Source organism: Macaca mulatta, chromosome 10 (assembly GCF_049350105.2).
Source record: "Macaca mulatta isolate MMU2019108-1 chromosome 10, T2T-MMU8v2.0, whole genome shotgun sequence".
NCBI classification, from domain to species: domain Eukaryota; kingdom Metazoa; phylum Chordata; class Mammalia; order Primates; family Cercopithecidae; genus Macaca; species Macaca mulatta.
Window position 1 is genome coordinate 30,806,615 of NC_133415.1, and position 17,629 is coordinate 30,824,243.

Sequence of the window (17,629 nt, forward strand, 5' to 3'; positions counted from 1 at the left end):
GACTCAGCTCTGGGGAAGTTCCAGGACAAGTTCTAGAACCTGGGACAGGAGATTGGGCAGAAGACATTCCTGGGAGACTGGAGAAACAGTGGCAGAGAAATTGGGGAAAGGGTGGAGAGGCAAGTGCTCTGAGGTGGGACACAGGGACAGGGATCACTGAACCCCAGGCTGTCGGAGAGGAGGAGATGGCCCAGAGTGTGTGGTGGGTAGAGGCCCACCATGAGAGAAGCCCTGATGCCATGACGGCCACAGGCGGTGCAGGCGGAAAGGCAGGGCTGAAAGGCTGTGGTGAGCTTGGTGTACGTTTGTCCCACTGTGACCATGGCATGACAGTGTGGAAACAAGTTAACTCAATTCAGAGGCAATCACAGCTGCAGGGACTCATTTTCCTCCTTTATAAAAACAAATGCAGGTCTTAAAATAACCATGTGACAGGAGACTCAGGTTGTGTTGTTATTCATTCATTCACTCATTCATTTATTGACCCATTTCCCATTTAGAAAAAAAAAAAGTGCAGCTAGTTGCCAGCACTCATTTCTTGGGCAAATGGGAAATGGGTTCAACACATATTTAAAGAAGGGCTGGCATGGATCAGACACTGGGGATGTAACAGGGGTTTAGGGACAGGACCCAGGTCATGGAGTAGGAGATGCGGGGCAGAAGAGGAGGATAAAGACGGCTCCAGAGAACATCCCCAGTCTGAGGATTTCATGGTGTTCCCCAGAGGAGTCGACGGCTAAGGGCCAAGGTCTCCCACAGACCCCTCTCTCCCTAGCATGCAGCTCAGGGCATATAAGGGTCTCAGTGGCCGCAGGGCCTGCGGGGGAAAATCTCTGAGATGCCTGAGCTTTGACTTCACACGGAGCTCAGGTGGATGCGCAGGCCGGGGGAGGAGGGCACTGCCCGTGTCCAGAGGGAGGTGCAGCAGCAGTGCTGCTGGTGGCCGTGGAAGCATCCCCCTCAGATGCCTCTTCAGGAGAACCTGCAGGAGGACCACAGGTGACTAACATGTCCCCTGCCCCTGGGCTGGCTCCAGGCAGTGAGGATCCCAGGGGTCCCTCCAGCCAGGTCTTCCTGCAGGAAGCAGGGCACTTCTAGTGAGCACCCCTGGGAAAGAACCCACTCCGTCGGCTGAGGCTTTATCTGACATCTGACCTGCCTGTGGACTGGGGCAGTTCCTAGTGATCCCTCTTCCCTCTCTCCTTTCATGGGGGTCAGAGCCGGGTCTGAAGCCCACCCACCCCCCATGCCAAGTCCTTCCCCGTTTCTCTTTCACCAGCGTCTCTACCCTCCATAAAAGAAATTTCTGATTAATTATAGAATCTACTTATCAAAGGGGCCAAACAAACAAAAAAAGGACTTCTATTTTAGAAAGAACGTCTCATCCATGACACTGTGAGAGGCACTACTGTGCCATTAGTAGCCTCATCCTCAAGCTTGAGCCCAATGGTGTGCAAAGCCTCAGCACTGGCGGCGGCATCCACTCACACAGAGAAGAGGCTGGGGACCCTGAGCCCTGGTTCTACTTCAATCTCAATAGAATCTTGGTAGAGACCAGGGAGGCAAGGCTGCCTGTCTTGTCGTGTTTCCAGTAAATGTCGTAGCAAACAACATTGGTGTTACTGCTCAGGTTGCAGGCGAGTCTGAATGATGATCCCAGAGATGCACAGAAGGAGTCACAGAGCATCCAGATAATCAGAGAACAATCAGCAAGGCTGCTATCCTGTGCTGAATAGTGAAAATCAGCCTGCAGTGAATAGTGAAAATCAGCCTGTGCTAAATAGTGAAAATCACGCCCCAGCCTGGAGCCCAGAGATGGCCAGGGAGGCCAAATTCCCTCAGATGGGGCTGGGGAACTTCCCTGAGGTCCCAGAGGGATAGTTGTTACCCCTCTGGGTCTGAGGTTTGGGGACGTGTCCCAGGTGCTCCTGAATCCAAGCTGTGCCTTGATTGACAGTATGACGGCTGTTTCCAGGGCAGGTGATTGTCATTGTCATTCCTGGAGACTTGGTCAGTGAAGGAGGTCAGTGAAGACTTGGTCAGTGAAGTCATGAAGCTGTCAGCCCCATGTGGATCATAGACCCAGGAGGGTGGAGACAGAGACAACAATGAGCCCTATGAGGAAGGGAGTGGAGCAGAGGTGGGCTGAGGACCACATAGAAACTTCTCCCCAGAGCAGGACGGGCCTCACCCGGGCAGGGAGGGAAGAGGAAAAAAAGCAGAGGGGCCAGGTCATGGTGCAGGTGCTCAAGAGATCTGCACCCCAAGACTCCAGCGGTAACAGTGAAAGTTCCTAAGGCTCTTTTAGTCTCTACAGGTCTCAATGGGAGACAATTTCCTACATTCAAATATGTTGCTGCACCCGGATCACCTCCAGGACCCCTCAGCCATAGGCAATATCTCTGTTGTCTTCAGGAAGAAGATGCCTGTTTTCCACCCCATCAAAGATCACCAAGCTACAAGTGGGAGCTGGGCTTTGAATGGAAGTCTACCCAGGCTCCTAAAGTTGAGCTGTCCTCCAAGGAAAGGACAGCACTGTAAAAGCTCAGTGAATGGGACAGGAGACTTCACTAAAGCCTGACCAGACTGGTACCCTGACATCCAACGTCCAGCCTCCAGAACTGGGAGAAACATAATTCTGTTTTTGATCAGCTCCCCAGGCTATGGCTCTTTGTTGTAACATCCTGAACTAGCCCAGAAGTGCGATTCCATCACCTGTGTCATACTCCATCATTCAGAAGGGAGTCACTAAGCCCTCAGTGCTGTCTTTGTGGATGCTGCCCACCCTAGGCTGAGATGAAACACAGGGTCTGGGTCTAAATAAAATGGGAAGGCACTGGAAGGTGCAATGTCAGAGGAGGAGGATGTCTGAATTTCATTTAATCTCAACCTCAACTGGTGCAGCATGAAAGAGGAGGCCCAGAGCAAAGTGTCTTCTCCTGAGATCACACCATGAACCCCAGGCCCACTGGAGTTCTCTTCCATGCTACTTCTCACTCCTTTTTGAACTTCCTCCATCTGTAAGTGTGTGCAATATCTACAGGGAACACCACACCATGAGTTTTATAAGATCTATCTCAAACACACCTCATGAGTTCCCTAGGAGGGAGATGCTAGCGTAACCCCCATTGTGCATGCTGGGGAGGCCCCAAAACACCAAAGGAGTTCTCTAGGGTCTCACAACTGCTAAGATAAAGGTTGTTTGACCCAGCACTGTCTCCTCAAACCAGGGACCCTGGTTACATCCAGGTCTTCCCAAGCTGCTGAAGGGGCACACTTTGGCATAATGGTGAAAGGTAAGGAGTCGATGGGGGAGGGTGAGCGGCCAGAAGCCCAGTGAGGCCTTTGAGTAGGTCTTATGGAAAGGAGGTGCTTACAGGATGGAACCTACAAGATGTGACCTCACTTCCTTACTGACAGACCCCAACAGAACTTAGAATTCTGGTAACTAGGCACCCATATTATACACACAGCCCCATTTCCAGCTCAGTTGGGAGTCGACACTCGAGAGAACAACATGTTCTCCTGCTGTGTCCCCACATGCTGCCGACCTCCTCGTCACAGAAGAGGCCAAAATGAGACTGTTTCTCGAGAATATAGACATTGGTACAACCCTCACCCTCGATGCCTCTGGCCCTTTGCCAGAAGGCACCCACAGGTAACACAGGGCCCAGGGCAGGCACGTCCAGGCCAGGCCTCAGCTGTGTCCATCAGGGCAGTGCTGAGCCCCTCCAAATGTGTTTGGGGGAAACAGGAGAAGAGGGGCCCTCCCTGGATAGGAGCAGGTAGGTTGCCGGGGGTTTGGAGCCTGGACAGTATGTCAGATTCACAGCCCAGACCACACCTTCAGGATGGGAAGGTGAGTGTCGAGGACATAGCTTGTCTGCTCAGATCTGAATCCCAAGACATCAAGCTGTCATCCGCCGGAGACTTCAACCTGCTCTGGCTGGAGGTCTATGCAGATGCTCCTATGTGCCAAATCCTGTGGGGGAAGGGGGTGCCAGGGAGGAGTTCTAATGGGGGTGTCCCACTATGGGGTCAGCCAGGCAGGCCACTGACACATCTTCGCCTGGCTCACTCTCTTTGCAGAGCTCCACACAGCAGATCAAGCAGGAGCTGTTGGATGGATTCCATTTCTCCATCTTCTTCAAAGAAGGGCAGGGGCACCCTGCTACCAACCACAGCCAGTGCTGGTCTGGGGTGAGACTGGACACAGAAGGGACTCCACATACAGGGACTCTAGAAAACCAGGGTGGACCCAGGACTCAAACAGGAATATGGGGACTCCCTAGGCTCTGTCCTAGGGCTTTCACACTTGAGTGAGCCACTGTCCAGTTGACTTTCCAAAAGGGCTCCAGCTGCTCACAGGGTCACCAGCAGCCTCTGAACGTAGCTGCTTCTTTGAACACAACCTCCCCTGAATACTAACATGTTCTTAACTTTTTGTCAATCTGCTGTCTGTGTGGCAGAGAAAATCACCTTGTTTCATTTCCACTTTAAACCATACATTTCTGTAACTTTTCCCGGTTTCTATACCTGCCTGCGTTTTCTCTTCCCCGAGTTGCCTGGCAGATCCTGGGCCTTGGGATGCACTTCCTCCCACCCTGGAGTCTTCCGGCATTTTCCCCTTGGCCAGGGCTGGGATGGCCGTAGCTGTTTCTCCAGACTCACATTCATGTTAAAGAACAAAAACAATCATATCCCTTTAAGTCAAAGAGTTCTTCTACAGCATCTTGTCTGGTGTGCTGTCAATAAAATAAGGAGGGGATGAGACCTCCCCCAAAAATTCCCTTCCATATAAGAAGCGGAGCCTCAGGTGGCCTAGAGGGAATTTCATCCAGTCCTCCTTGTGGAAGGTGCACTCTTCTGACCCGGGTGCTGCTGAGCAAGCATCTGACATCCAAAAGCCCGCGTCTCCTCTTCTCCACCATGAGGGTGATTTTTGAGGGTTGCAGGGATGATGCTCTTCATGTAGGCTGTTGATACAGAGGGTGCTATTGCCCCACAGCTGACATTCACCGTGCTGATACCTTGAAGGCATGAATCATTTTCTCCTTCTCCATCCTCACATGCAATTTTACCTTGAAAGCCTAGAACTCTTTTCACCATGGGCACCCAGGTTCTCCACATGCACAAGTCCCTGAAGGGCTGGTGTTTCTTGGTGTGAGTTCCAGATCCCGATCCTCTGGTGGTTCAGGGTGTTACCACTGACTCGCATGTCCCTCCTTGTCCCCCTAGTATGAAAATGAGATATGCAGGATGCCAACTTTCCAGCCCCGCACAGGGGAGAAGCTGTTGGAGTCCCTGGTTCCAGCCTTTCTAACTAAACCCATCTCGTCGTATGCCACCTGCCTGGGTCCCTCCTGGGACTTTATCACCGTGCCACACTTTTTGGAACTACTGGTTAGAAGGTGAGTGTCCATCCCCTAAAAGGCACGGAGGTGCCTCTGTCCCCTACTGGCTGTGTCTTGAAGATGCACCTCTTGGAGCCTCAGTTGGCTCCTCTGGAACAGGGAGTAATGAGAAGATGAACCTCACAGGGTTCTTGTAGGGACTGAATGATCTAAGACACAGCAAACAGAAGGGTCCCTAGAGCCTAAAACTCTGGACAATCTGCTGTGGGTGCTGTGATTCATGTTTATTACTTTTCTCTTCCCCCTCACTGAAGCAGCTCTCAGCTTTCTGCCACAATGGCCCATCTCTCTTACTGTTTGGAAAGGCATATAGACAGCAAGTCTGCAATGGCATTGGTAAAGGATGTCTGAGTTTCCTTCTGGCTGGACTTTCTCCTTGACACAGACAGAAGAGGGGTCCCTTCATGCTGAAAAAGGAGCCACAGGCTCACTCAGACATCTGGAGAGGCTCACTGAGTTTCTCCAATGGTTGGGGTTCACTCATTCAACACATACATACAAAACACTTCATTTGCGCATCGTTCTTCTTGTGACTTGGCCTAATTTCATAAACAAGGCAGATGACAATCCCTGGGCCTCAATTCTACTCAGAGTCAGGTGCTCACAGTAGACAGAACAAACAAATCATATCTACAGAATGTTAGAGGGGAAACCTTATGGCCTTCTCTATCTATGGTGGCATCCTCTCAGATTCTGACTAGAATGACGGAGCCTAACAAGTATAAACTGCGGGGACTTAGGGTTCTGAAGGGCCTCTTCACCCACAAAACATGGGGGGAAATATGTGGACTCTGGCTGGGGAGAGACTAAAGGAGCCCTGGGGTTCATATGTCTTGTAATTCCCACAACAAGGCTGACATCTGGGGACTTCCCCTGCAAGAGGGAAATACTGAGTTCTCTAAAAGTAGGTCCCTTGCAAAGGAGATGTGAGGCTGGGGTCACAACTGGCCACTGAGAGACCCATCCCCAGCACCGTGCCTTCCCAGCTCTCCCTGTCCTCCTCCACCCAACATCTGCTCCTACCGTCCTAACCCCAGGACCAGGGGAACCAAACTGGAGCTTTGATGAGCAAGCTGCTCACAAATCTGCCTGGAGCTGAAGTCTTGAGTGTCCAGGTGCACAGTGCTCTGCTCCAGGGCCATTGGGAAGAGAACCTCAGTGGGACGCTGGGGCGCAGAAGGGTCCATACAGCCCTGCTACATGGCCAGGTCTGCCCCTTTCAGGACAGCACTGATGGCTTGTGGTAGGGTGGGGCTGTTCTCCACACAGGCAGCAAGAGGCCAGGGACCCAGAACCACACAACGGTGCCCTGGAGGCTTGTGTGGGAGAAGGCCAGGCCTCTGACTCAGCTGTCCACTCCATCACCAGCACCACCACCTCCATTTTGTTCACCTGGCCCCCTGAAAACACTTCAGTTTGCTGCCAGGCCCTGCAACGGTCATCTTTCTGGATAAAGCTGGCCTTCAGAACCTTCGCCTGGCCTGGACTGGGCTTGGAGGACCATCAGGAAATTGTCCTAGGCCAGTTGGTGCTTCCGGAGCCCAAGGAGGCCAAGCCAGATGGTGAGAAGACTTTCAGGGGGTGGTGTTTTGGGGCTACAATTCCCTTAAATTCCATCCAGTCATTTCTATACTTGGAAATCCCAGTGAAGAGTGACTGGAATGGTGACCTTTTCTCCTTTTCCAGATCCTGCTCCACCTCCTGGGCAACACGCATTAACAATGCTGGCCCTGGAGCCAGCACCAGCGGACCTGCAGCCTGCTCTGGAGCCAGAGTCACCTGTAGCCCTGGATGCACCAGGATATCTACATTCAGCATCAGCACCAGCACCAGCACCAGGGGAAGGGCCCCCTTCAGGAACAGTGCTGGAGCCACCGTCAGCCCCAGAGTCCCCCTGTCCCTGTCCCGGGACTGTCAAGAGCCAACTCACTGAGGAGCTGCCGGACATCACGACCTTCCCTCCCAGGCTGCTGGCTGAGCAGCTGACCCTCATAGATGCGGTGAGCAGCTGGGCTTTGCAGGCTGTGCCTATGGAACCACCTGTCTCAGACCAGCCTCTCCCTGAGGAGCGGCCAATGCCCTGGGTCCAGTTTCAGCCCCACTTCTTACCAACCATGGGATCTGGATGAGTTTCCTCACCCACAAGCCTTCCCTGTCTGCATGTGGACAGCAGAGACGGGACATCGCCCGTGCCAGCTGCACAGAGTGACTGTGCAGACTGAATGACAGGGGATGGACAGAAAGCAGGACAGGGCAGGTGATCACTGAGGGGCAGGCAGGGCCATGGGTCACTCACCCAGCTGCTCGGGAGCCTCACTACCCTCAGCACTTATTAGGTACCTGATGCATACTAGATTCTATGGCAGACACCCAAACAGAGCCCAAGGTTGCAGTTGCTGCAAGGAAACTGCACCAGTAGGGAGAGAAGGAGTAGAGGGCTGATTGGGATGGGAGGAAGACGAGGCCTCAGGATGGGGAGGCCTGAGCCACCTTCTACTTCTTGGATTGAGGATGGCCTGGGAGAAAATGTCACTCTCTTCCCACCCTTGTTGGGTTCTGGGCCATGATGCATTCAGGGCCCTCAGTGGGCAGAAAACCAAACCCAGGGACTCCCACAAGTCTGGAGCCCATTTTAAAGCTTTCTGAGCCCCAGCTGTGTTCCTGCCAGAGACTGTGGATGACTGTGAGCTCACTTCCTGCCTGGGACTGTGGATGACTCTGAGCTGGGCTGTGCTGTGTCCATGACACTCTTCTCCTTCCCCAAAGGATCTCTTCAAGAAGGTGGAGCTCTACGAATGCTTGGGCTCCATCTGGGGCCAACGACATCAGAAGGGGAGTGAGCACGTGGCACCCACAGTTTGTGCCACCATTGCACACTTCAACAGGCTCACCAACTGTGTCACCACCTCCTGCCTCGGGGACCACAGCATGAGGGCCCTGGACAGGGCCAGGGTGGTGGAGCACTGGATCAAAGTGGCCAGGGTAAGCCATGATTGGGCCTTGGGATTCCCTCTCTAAAAATGGGGAACTGCCTCTTCTCCTCCATCGGCTTTCAGGATTGGCATCTGTATCTCTAGCCTGAGCCCTGCACATCCCCTAGGCCCTTCTTCCCAGAGGTTCCTTGACCTTCACCCCCATGGCCCAGTAGTGGCTGCTCACTTCTGACCTAGGATCTTCCTTGGGTTGAACTGAAATCTTTCCAGATGAGTGGCATTCACTCAGCCCCAGGTGTACCCTCCTGAGGCTCCCTGGGCCTCTGCTTCATTCAGGAAGGGAGATCTCAGCAGAGGGGGCTGAGGCTGAAGTGGGTCCGACTCCAACTCTGGACCTCACAGCTCACTCTTCCCTCTCCAGGAGTGCCTACGTCTCAACAACTTCTCCTCGGTGCACGCCATCGTCTCTGCTCTGCGCAGCAACCCAATACATCGGCTACACAAGACGTGGGCAGGAGTGTCCAGGTGAGGAGCTCCCTTCAGGGGAGCACCAGGGTTGACCTAGGGACCCATAGATCTCCCCATGGGCCCTCAATGACTCTGAAAGGTTCTTGGAGAACAGGGACGCTGGAGGCAGGGATGGGCTGTTGGGTGTGGTCACTAAGCTGCCCTGGACTCCTAGGCAAGGATTTCTAACTCAGGAGTAAGGGTTTTTAACCATCAGGAACAGACTGGAGCCAATTGGAGGCTTTCAGGTGTTTGTACCCAACAGTGGAACTGTGTCCAGCTGGAAGCTAACTCTGAACACGCAGGGCTCATGTGAAGTGGAGATGGGCCAGGGGAGGAGCATGACAGTCCCACCCTGGTCCTCTGGAGCCCTTGTCATCAGATGACACCACTGGAAACTCTCATGCAGGAAGCTGAGATTCATTAAGTTTCAAACAAAAGGGATTGGAAATCACAAATCTCCCCCGTGATTCCCAAATTTACCCTTTTTTCTTTCCTCTGTCAACAGCAAAAGCACAAAATATCTAAAAGAACTCTGCAAAAAAGACACTGCAGTGAAGAGGGACCTGCTGATCAAGGTACAGTGGAGTCTGGGAGATGCGGAACAAGTGTTTAAGGGTCAGAGAAAAGAGTGAGTTTGGAAGGGCATTGAACCCGGTGTGCAGTGGTTATTTTGTAATGTTTTGATTTACCTACAAAAAGTGGACTTGAAAAATTCCCTCCATGCCTACTTTGGGGAAACAGGAGGAGAGGTGTGTGGGTCGATGGGCGCGTGGGGGGACGGGGGCAGGAGGCCCTGCAAATGGGATGTGGCAATGGCTGCTGGGCTTCTGAGTGGGGGTGATGAGCTGCAGCATTAGCAGGGCTCTGGTTCCCATGCTGGTCCATGCTGCTGGCATGGAGCTTCCTCCAGGCTAGCGGGTGATCATTGTAGGTGGGACTTTCTTCCTTCCTCAAACTGGGAGCAATTCCTCAGGAAGCCAGGCCTCTGCTGCTGCTTCTGTCTGCAGCGCACCTCCATGGGCAGGGACTGCAGTCCACACTGGGGGAAAGAGGGAACAACAACAGAGGAAGCTCATGTGCCAGGGAGTCCAGTAGACTGCACAGCTATGGGTGCCAATGGGCAAACTCAGGACAGATGTATGTGCTTGCTGGGACTCCCCGCTCTGCCCTTTGCAGACATCTGAAAATGGTCATGTCACAGGATTCTCACCAGTTAGCAGTGACACATGCTGATGACAAGTATCTGGGGGATCCATGCATTCCTAGGGGATCCTCCCTGACCAGATCTCAGAAACCTCCATGCAAATGAGAAGGCAACATGTCACCCCACCCAGGATTCTGGAAAACCCTGCCATGTCCGTCAGAGATGTCGCCTCAGGAGGCCACATCCTGAGTGGAGGAAGAGAGAGTTCTGTGCACGGAACTCCCCTGGGGGATCACTGGCGAGGCCAAACCAAGGATTTGGCATGGCGCAAACCCAGTTTGTGTGGCAGAGACTCCGGTGGGGCTCAGATAGGCAGGTGCCACTTAACCAGGTCTCCTAAAATGCCCTGTCCCTTTCCCATCACGACACTACAAGGCTGGAGTCCTAGACACTCAGAGACTCCAGAGAACAAGACTCTGATGGGTGGTGGTGCTGGGATGTGGGCTGAAGGCAGCCGAGACAGAGCCTCCAGGAGGGGGAGGAGGTGCCCTCTCTTTTGGGGCCCTGGGGAGTCACTGCCCACTCTTGGTCTCTGTTTCCTTATCTGGAAAATGAAGGGATGCTGAGCCTGTAGTGCAGGCCTCACAGAGTGGAAATGAGGTTCGAGAAAAGAAAGCAATTGGAGGGTGCTCGTGAATGGTTCTTCCTCAGAGGGATGAGGGGGAGAACAATGACAACAGCTACAGGAAACAGTACTCAGGAGGCCCTGTGAGGTAGCTGTAGTATTCATGGCTCTTTACAGAAGAGGAAACAGTCTCAGGGAGGCCTGGCTGCATGATTGGGTGACACACACACGGAGTGTGGAGCTGGCCAGTGGTATGAGCACTGTGCCAGGTGATTCACGCCAGTCCCTGGGGATCCAAGTGTGGGGTGGCTGGGGTGTAACTGGGGAAAGGGAAGACAGCCTCACTGTCCCTGTCCCTGACACCTGGCAGGCGGGGAGCTTTAAGGTGGCCACCCAGGAGAGGAACCCCCAGAGAGCCCAGATGAGGCTACGGAGGCAGAAGAAGGTGAGTGAGACTGTGGCATGGAGGGACCGCAGGGGATCAGAGGACAGGGCTCTTTTCCCCACCAGCTGGAGACCTCCATATCAACACAGCGGGGGCTTCCTCCCCAGCCCTGTCCTCCTATGGCCACTGGGCCTGGAAAACCTCCATTGGAGAGACCAGAGCAAGGGTCTGGGAAAGCAGGACTCAGAGTGGATGTGGGGAAGGGTAAGGCTGGGACCACAGGCCCTTGTGACTTTTTAAAATCCCATCATAGAGGTAACTAGGAGTGATTGCTAGACGTGGAGGCCAGCTGGAATAGAGGAGGCAGAGAATTGGGAAAGGCAGCTGAGGGTCTTTGGCTGCTACAACTGGGAGACCTGGGGACGGGGGTTGTGGGAGACAGGGGCTGATGGGATTTCATGGGACAGGGCCTTGGGCAGGCACCTAAGGGTCAATACTCATCACCACTACCCCTCCCACCTCCCCACCCCTCCATGGCACAGGGCATGGTCCCCTTCCTGGGGGATTTTCTGACTGAGTTACACAGGTTGGATTCAGCCATCCCGGATGATCTGGATGTGAGTGACCCTGGGGCAGCCTGGTTGGGAACCAGGATCCTGAGGCTTGGGAGGACAGGGGCCTGGAAGGAGCCCTTAGATCTCAGCCCTTGGAAAACCTCCTCTCCTGAGAGCCTCATAGCTGCTCCTGTGGGAGGGGGTGCCAGGCCCATCTCATTACCTCTGACTGACAGAGGCTCCATGGCAGTCACCAGTCCCTATCCCTGAGTGGTGAAGCTGCAGAGCTGCCTGACTGCAACGCTGCTGAGCTGTGGGCTGAGCTGGACTCAGCCTCTCCCTAGGGTAGTCCCATAATAGGAGGGTGAAATTGAGCCTTTCCAAGGGCAGGCAATTCCAGGGTCACTGAGCACTTTCTTTCTACGAGAGACCTCAGTTTCTCTGTCTGTCATTTCAGAGGGTTGGGGCAGAAGGTCCCTGAGCCCCAGCTCCCATGCCCCCTGCCCTAGAGCCCGGAGCCTGAGGCAGGTTCACGTTGTGTCATGTGCACATCCCCTGACCCTGGTGGCCCTGGCAGTAGTGCAGCATGGGAAGGGATGGGGTGAGGCTGTTGTGGGCCAGGGACCTTTCTCATGGGCTCTATCTGACTTCCAGGGCAACAGCAACAAGAGGAGGAAGGTGAGCAGCTGGGGCATTCATGTTGGATGAGGTTGGGGATGTGGACGTCACAGTCCACCCTGGGCAGGACACTCCCCGGCTCCATCCTCTACATCTTAGCTTTACTGGGAGGGTTTGACACACACAGGAGGAGGAGACCTATCCCAGTGGAGAAAGTGGGAAAGGCACTGGAATGAAAGACCAGTTCCTGCAGGAGGGGCTGTTTACATCCAACTCTGGGAACATGGGGGCCCTTCACAGAATGGCCCCAGGGACCAGCCCCTTCTCCCTGCCTGCCAAAGGTCCCCTCAGTGTCTTCCACCCAGGCCCTGTCAGCATCCTGTCCTCTGTCTCTAGGAGGTCCGAGTTCTGCAGGAAATGCAGCTGCTCCAAGTGGCTGCCATGAATTACAGGCTTCGGCCCCTGGAGAAATTTGTCACTTGTTTCTCAAGAATGGAGCAGCTCAGTGACAAGGAGAGGTGAGGGCCTGGCACATGGAAAGAGGGTGGGAGAAAGCTCTCCATTTTTTTTTAAAGTGGTCTAGCTCTGTCGCCCAGGCTGCACTGCAGTGTCACCATCTCTTCTCACTGCAACATCTGCCTTCTGGGCTCAACCACTTCCTCAGCCTCGCAAGCAGCTGGGATTACTGCTATGCACCACCGTGTCCGGTTGTTCTCCTGTTGTTGTTCTGGTACAGGTGGGGTTTCATGATGATGTCCAGGCTGGTCTCAAACTCCTGGCCTCAAGCAATCCACTCACCTCAGCTTCCCAAAGTACTGACAGTACAGGTGTCAGCCACCCCACCTGGCCTAGAGGAGGCTCTCCTGTGGACAGCTGCAGAGAGCCTATGGCCATGACTCCATCACCAGCATCAAGCCCTGTTGCATGGGGACTGCTGGGGACCCAGGATTCCAGCTGGGCAGGCAATGAGAGGGGACCCAATGTCTGGCTCATGGTGGCCTCACACCTGCCTCTCTGTCCTGCAGCTACAAGCTGTCCTGTCAGCTGGAGCCCGAATCCCAGTAGGCTGGAAACATCCTGCAGTGGCTGGGGCCCTATTGGGATGCTTTCTAGAACACCAGCTCTGCATCATCCTTCACCCAGACCGGAGACACCAGGAAACCACATCTAGGTGGCTGGCAGCTCAGCTACATCTTGACCCCACTCCTCAACACCAGCTGCTCCTGCTGGCCAGGGTCAGGCCATGGGACTTTTGCATGTCAGGCGGGAAACCATTTTATGTTTATTTTCTTTAGTGTATAAGTAACGGGTTTTTTTCTTAGCTTTCATTAAAATAAAATTTTAAAACACTATTCAGAATGTTCTACAGTTGTTGAATGAGAACAGTAACTCCACTGCAGTAACCGTATACCAGTCTTTAGGATTCATAGTCTAGCATGTCAGATTGAGGCTATAGCTGAACAAGCCATGGAATAGCATTCACGTTACACCTGCCAACCGTTTAATGTTTTCCTTCTTTATTCAAATTAATTATTGCTAACTCTGTTTAAGAAAAACAAACAAACAAAAAAAAAAACAAAAAAAACATTTAAAAACCACAGTATGTCTCCCAATCTATGTCGCTTGTTCTACTGACCAGTTACTCTCAAACTTAAATTCTAGTTAAATTCAAGTTCCACTGGGTTACTCTACTTTTTTAAGTTGTAAATATTTAATGAATCACTAAAATATTTACTGAAGGGCTGGAGATGGGAGGTATTTATGCAAGTGGTATGGCTGGCCTTCTCCAGAAGTCCTGTGCAGAAGGGAGCTGGCCATGAGTCTCCAGGAAACACAGATAAACTTTTCCCACTATGGATCTTCCCAGACTTTCTGACACCTCTCCCCTAAGGGAACATCAAGGAAGGAGAGAATTGTTTGAACCCAGTATCTAAAGGATGTCCCACAGCTTAATTTGAACACAAGCCCCACTGTGGTATATCAGACAAAAACAAGTCAAAGAAATCAACATTTCAGGATCTGAAATATAATACCCCCAAATCAGCACAAAATAAAACACTTAAATCCAGTCCTGGAGCCACAAATCTCCTATAAGAAAAGTGGGAGTTTATTTCAGCAAAACTTGTATCTAAGCATGCAGTTTGCAAAAAAGAAAGAAAACAAAAGCAAAAATTATCTATGGCAACAAACCCTTAGGCCATGCAATAGATTTGGCATTACTTTTTCTTTCTTATTTTTTGTTCTTTTTGGATGGGACACAAAAATCACTGCTAACAAATATGAATACAGACACATGGGACTATACATCATTTTAGAGCTTCTGCATGGGAAAGAGAAACAATGAATCATTAAAGAAGGCATCCTGATGAGTTCATGTCCTTTGTAGGGACATGGATGAAGCTGGAAACCATCATTCTCAGTAAACTATTGCAAGAACAGAAAACCAAACACCGCATGTTCTCACTCATAGGTGGGAATTGAACAGTGAGAACACTTGGACACGGGAAGGGGAACATCACACACTGGGGCCTGTGGTGGGTTCGGGGGTTGGGGGAGGGATAGAATAGGAGATATACCTAATGTAAATGATGAGTTAACGGGTGCAGCACATCAACATGGCACATGTATGCATATGTAACAAACCTGCACGTTGTGCACATGTACCCTAGAACATAAAGTGTAATAATAATAAAAAAAAGAAGGCATCCTACACATTGAAAGAAAGTTCAGCAGAAACATATCTGTGAAAGGGGTTGCAATCTAACATGTATGAGAAACTAACACTACTCTGGGAAAATGAACAAAACCTAATACCCAAGCTAAAACTGGGCAAAGAACCTGAACAGACACATCTTTTCAGATGTAATCACGAAATTGACTGACAGGTCAAAGAGAAGCTGCTCAACTTCACTAACTATCACACACATGTCTGAGTGCAAACCACACTCAGATACCTCTCACTCTAATTAGGATGAAACTTACCAAAAACAAGAAAAAACCCATACATTCACAGGCAGTGGCCAATGTAGAAATGCAGAAAAAGAGATTTTATACACTATTGGTGGGAATGTACATTACTATACACACGAAGGAAAACAGTTGAAGGTGCCTTAAACATTTTACAACTACCCGTTCACCCAGGAATCCCACCACTGGTTACACACAGAAAGCACATGGAATCTGTCATGTTGAAGAGATATCGGCCTTCTTATGGCAACTGAAGCACTATGCACAATAGCGAAGGTATCCAATCAACCTACCTGTTCGTGCAGAGATAAAGGGATAAAGAAACTGCGGTACACAATGGAATCCTCCTCGGCCATAGAAATTCATGAAACCATGTCATCTGCAACAACGTACAGAAACCTGGAGGACATGATCTTCCATGAAATGAGCCAGGAAGAGACAAACAAACACGGCATGATTCCATGCCTATGAGAATGAGATCAACTTTGTCTCTAAACGACTTTATCTCCTAGTAGAATATTCCACAGTAGTGAAGAGAGCCTGGGGGTTGGGGAGGCAGCACAGGAACTGGGAAATGGATGCAATGTTACACTCAGATGACAGGAATAAATTCAGCTGTTCTACTCCACAGCAGGATGTCTAGAGTTAACTGTATCCTACCATATTTTCCAAAAAAGGCTGAAAAGAAGGATTCTGAATATTGCAACCACAGAGAACTAATAAATAATAACTACACAAGGTAACACAGATAGTCAGTCAATGTCTTGCTTTCATCATTACACAAGGTACATATGCATGGATTAAAATGTCCCACTCCACTCTTTAATTGGATAACTTTACGAGAGAGCAAATTGGTTTTAAGGACATAGAAATAAACAATGCTGAAGTTCATGTGAGACCAGGAAATGCCCTGAATTTCCAAAGAAATTCTGAGGAATCCAAACTACATTGGATGCATGTCACTCCCTGATGTGAAACTGCACTCAAACTCTAGGGACCTGCTTCCACATGGATGAGTGGAAGAGAACAGAGAACCTGTAAACCCACACACCTCATACCACCTGATGCTGGATGAAATACACAATGATGAGTAATGGGGAAAGAACTCCCTTTTCAATAGTCTTAGGATAAATGGCGAGCCATATGCAGAAGAGTAAGTAACACTAGGCATCTACTTCTCACTATGTACCAAAGTTCACTAAGATGAATGAAAGATGTAAATGGAAGACCTCAAAGTACAAAAATCCTACAAGAGATCCTAGGAAATACCCTTCTTGACATCAGCTTTGACAAAGCATTTATATGCCTAAGACCCCACATGACACTGCAACAACAGCAATAATCGACATGTGGGACCTAATACACTAAAGAGCCACAACACAACACAAGAAATTACCCACAGAGTAGACAGACGACATACAAGATGAGAGAAAATGTTCCCAAACTATGCACCAGACCAAGTTCTAATATCCAGAATCTACCTTAAAGACCTTGCACAAATCAATTAGCAAAACCACCCTATTAATTAATAGGCAATGGATATAAACACACACTTCTCAAAAGATGATGATGAGCAACCAAGAAATTGAAAATATGCTCAACCTAATTATCAGAGAAATATAAATCAAAAGCACAATGAGATATATCTCACGCTGGTCAGAATGAGGATAACGCAGTTAAAAAAAAAAAAAAGGGGCCGGACGCGGTGGCTCAAGCCTGTAATCCCAGCACTTTGGGAGGCCGAGACGGGTGGATCACGAGGTCAGGAGATCAAGACCATCCTGGCTTACACGGTGAAACCCCGTCTCTACTAAAAAATACAAAAAAAAAAAAAAAACTAGCTGGGCGAGGTGGCGGGCGCCTGTAGTCCCAGCTACTCGGGAGGCTGAGGCAGGAGAATAGCGTGAACCCGGGAGGTGGAGCTTGTGGTGAGCTGAGATCCGGCCACTGCACGCCAGCCTGGGCTACAGAGCGAGATTCCGTCTCAAAAAAAAAAAAAAAAAAAAAAAAAGGACACTGGCGAGGCAGCAGAGAAAGAGGACACTGGTCCACTTTTGGTGAAAATGCAAAGTAGTTCAGACACCATGGAAAGCACTTCGGAGATTGCTCAAAGAACTTGAACCAGAACTACCATCTGACCCAGCAATCCCACCACTGGGGTATACACAGAGGAAAATAAATCCTTCTCTCCAAAACACACATGCACACAAATGGTCATGGCAGCAGTATTTACAATGGCAAACACATGAAATCAGCCTAGGTACCCATCAACAGTGGATCAGAAAAGGAAAATGTGGTACATATATACCACAAAAAACTAGGCAGCCATTAAAAAAAAAAAAGAGAGAAGGAAATCATGTCCTTGGCAGCAACATGAAAGGAGCTGGAGGCCATTATCTAAAGAGAAATAAGGAAAACACAGAACACCAAATACCACATGTTCTCACTTCTAAGGTGGAGCTAACATTGAATACACCCT

General features: G+C 50.7%; 2 protein-coding genes across 9 annotated transcripts in view; one reads left to right on the forward strand and one right to left on the reverse strand.

Moving 5' to 3' along the window:
* The first annotated feature begins 4,032 nt into the window (after positions 1 to 4,032).
* On the forward strand, positions 4,033 to 17,174 carry LOC144329367 (ral-GDS-related protein-like). Of its 3 annotated transcripts, none has more exons than XM_028828651.2 (12): positions 4,033 to 4,200; positions 5,239 to 5,411; positions 6,783 to 6,976; positions 7,101 to 7,414; positions 8,181 to 8,396; positions 8,769 to 8,872; positions 9,363 to 9,432; positions 10,997 to 11,071; positions 11,554 to 11,628; positions 12,220 to 12,243; positions 12,580 to 12,701; positions 13,209 to 13,338. In XM_028828651.2, the coding sequence occupies exons 1-12, from the start codon at positions 4,033 to 4,035 to the stop codon at positions 13,246 to 13,248; spliced, it is 1,575 nt and encodes a 524-aa protein (XP_028684484.2). In that variant the 3' UTR covers positions 13,249 to 13,338. The 3 variants fall into 3 exon arrangements, with proteins under 3 accessions (XP_028684484.2, XP_077806705.1, XP_028684494.2); XM_077950579.1 differs by lacking the exons at positions 4,033 to 4,200; positions 5,239 to 5,411 and adding exons at positions 6,479 to 6,657; positions 12,920 to 13,010 and having other exon boundaries at positions 13,209 to 17,174; XM_028828661.2 differs by lacking the exons at positions 4,033 to 4,200; positions 5,239 to 5,411 and adding an exon at positions 6,479 to 6,657.
* LOC144331908 (uncharacterized) overlaps positions 9,259 to 17,629 on the reverse strand; it is a 112,146-nt gene continuing 103,775 nt past the window's right edge. For all 6 annotated transcript variants that reach the window (XR_013399509.1, XM_077950611.1, XM_077950615.1 and 3 more), the window contains one exon: positions 9,259 to 9,896. Coding sequence is in view for 5 of the 6 variants with exons in the window: in XM_077950615.1 (XP_077806741.1) it covers positions 9,780 to 9,896 (117 nt within the window). In the remaining variant the exon portion in view is untranslated. The remainder of the gene's footprint in view (positions 9,897 to 17,629) is intronic.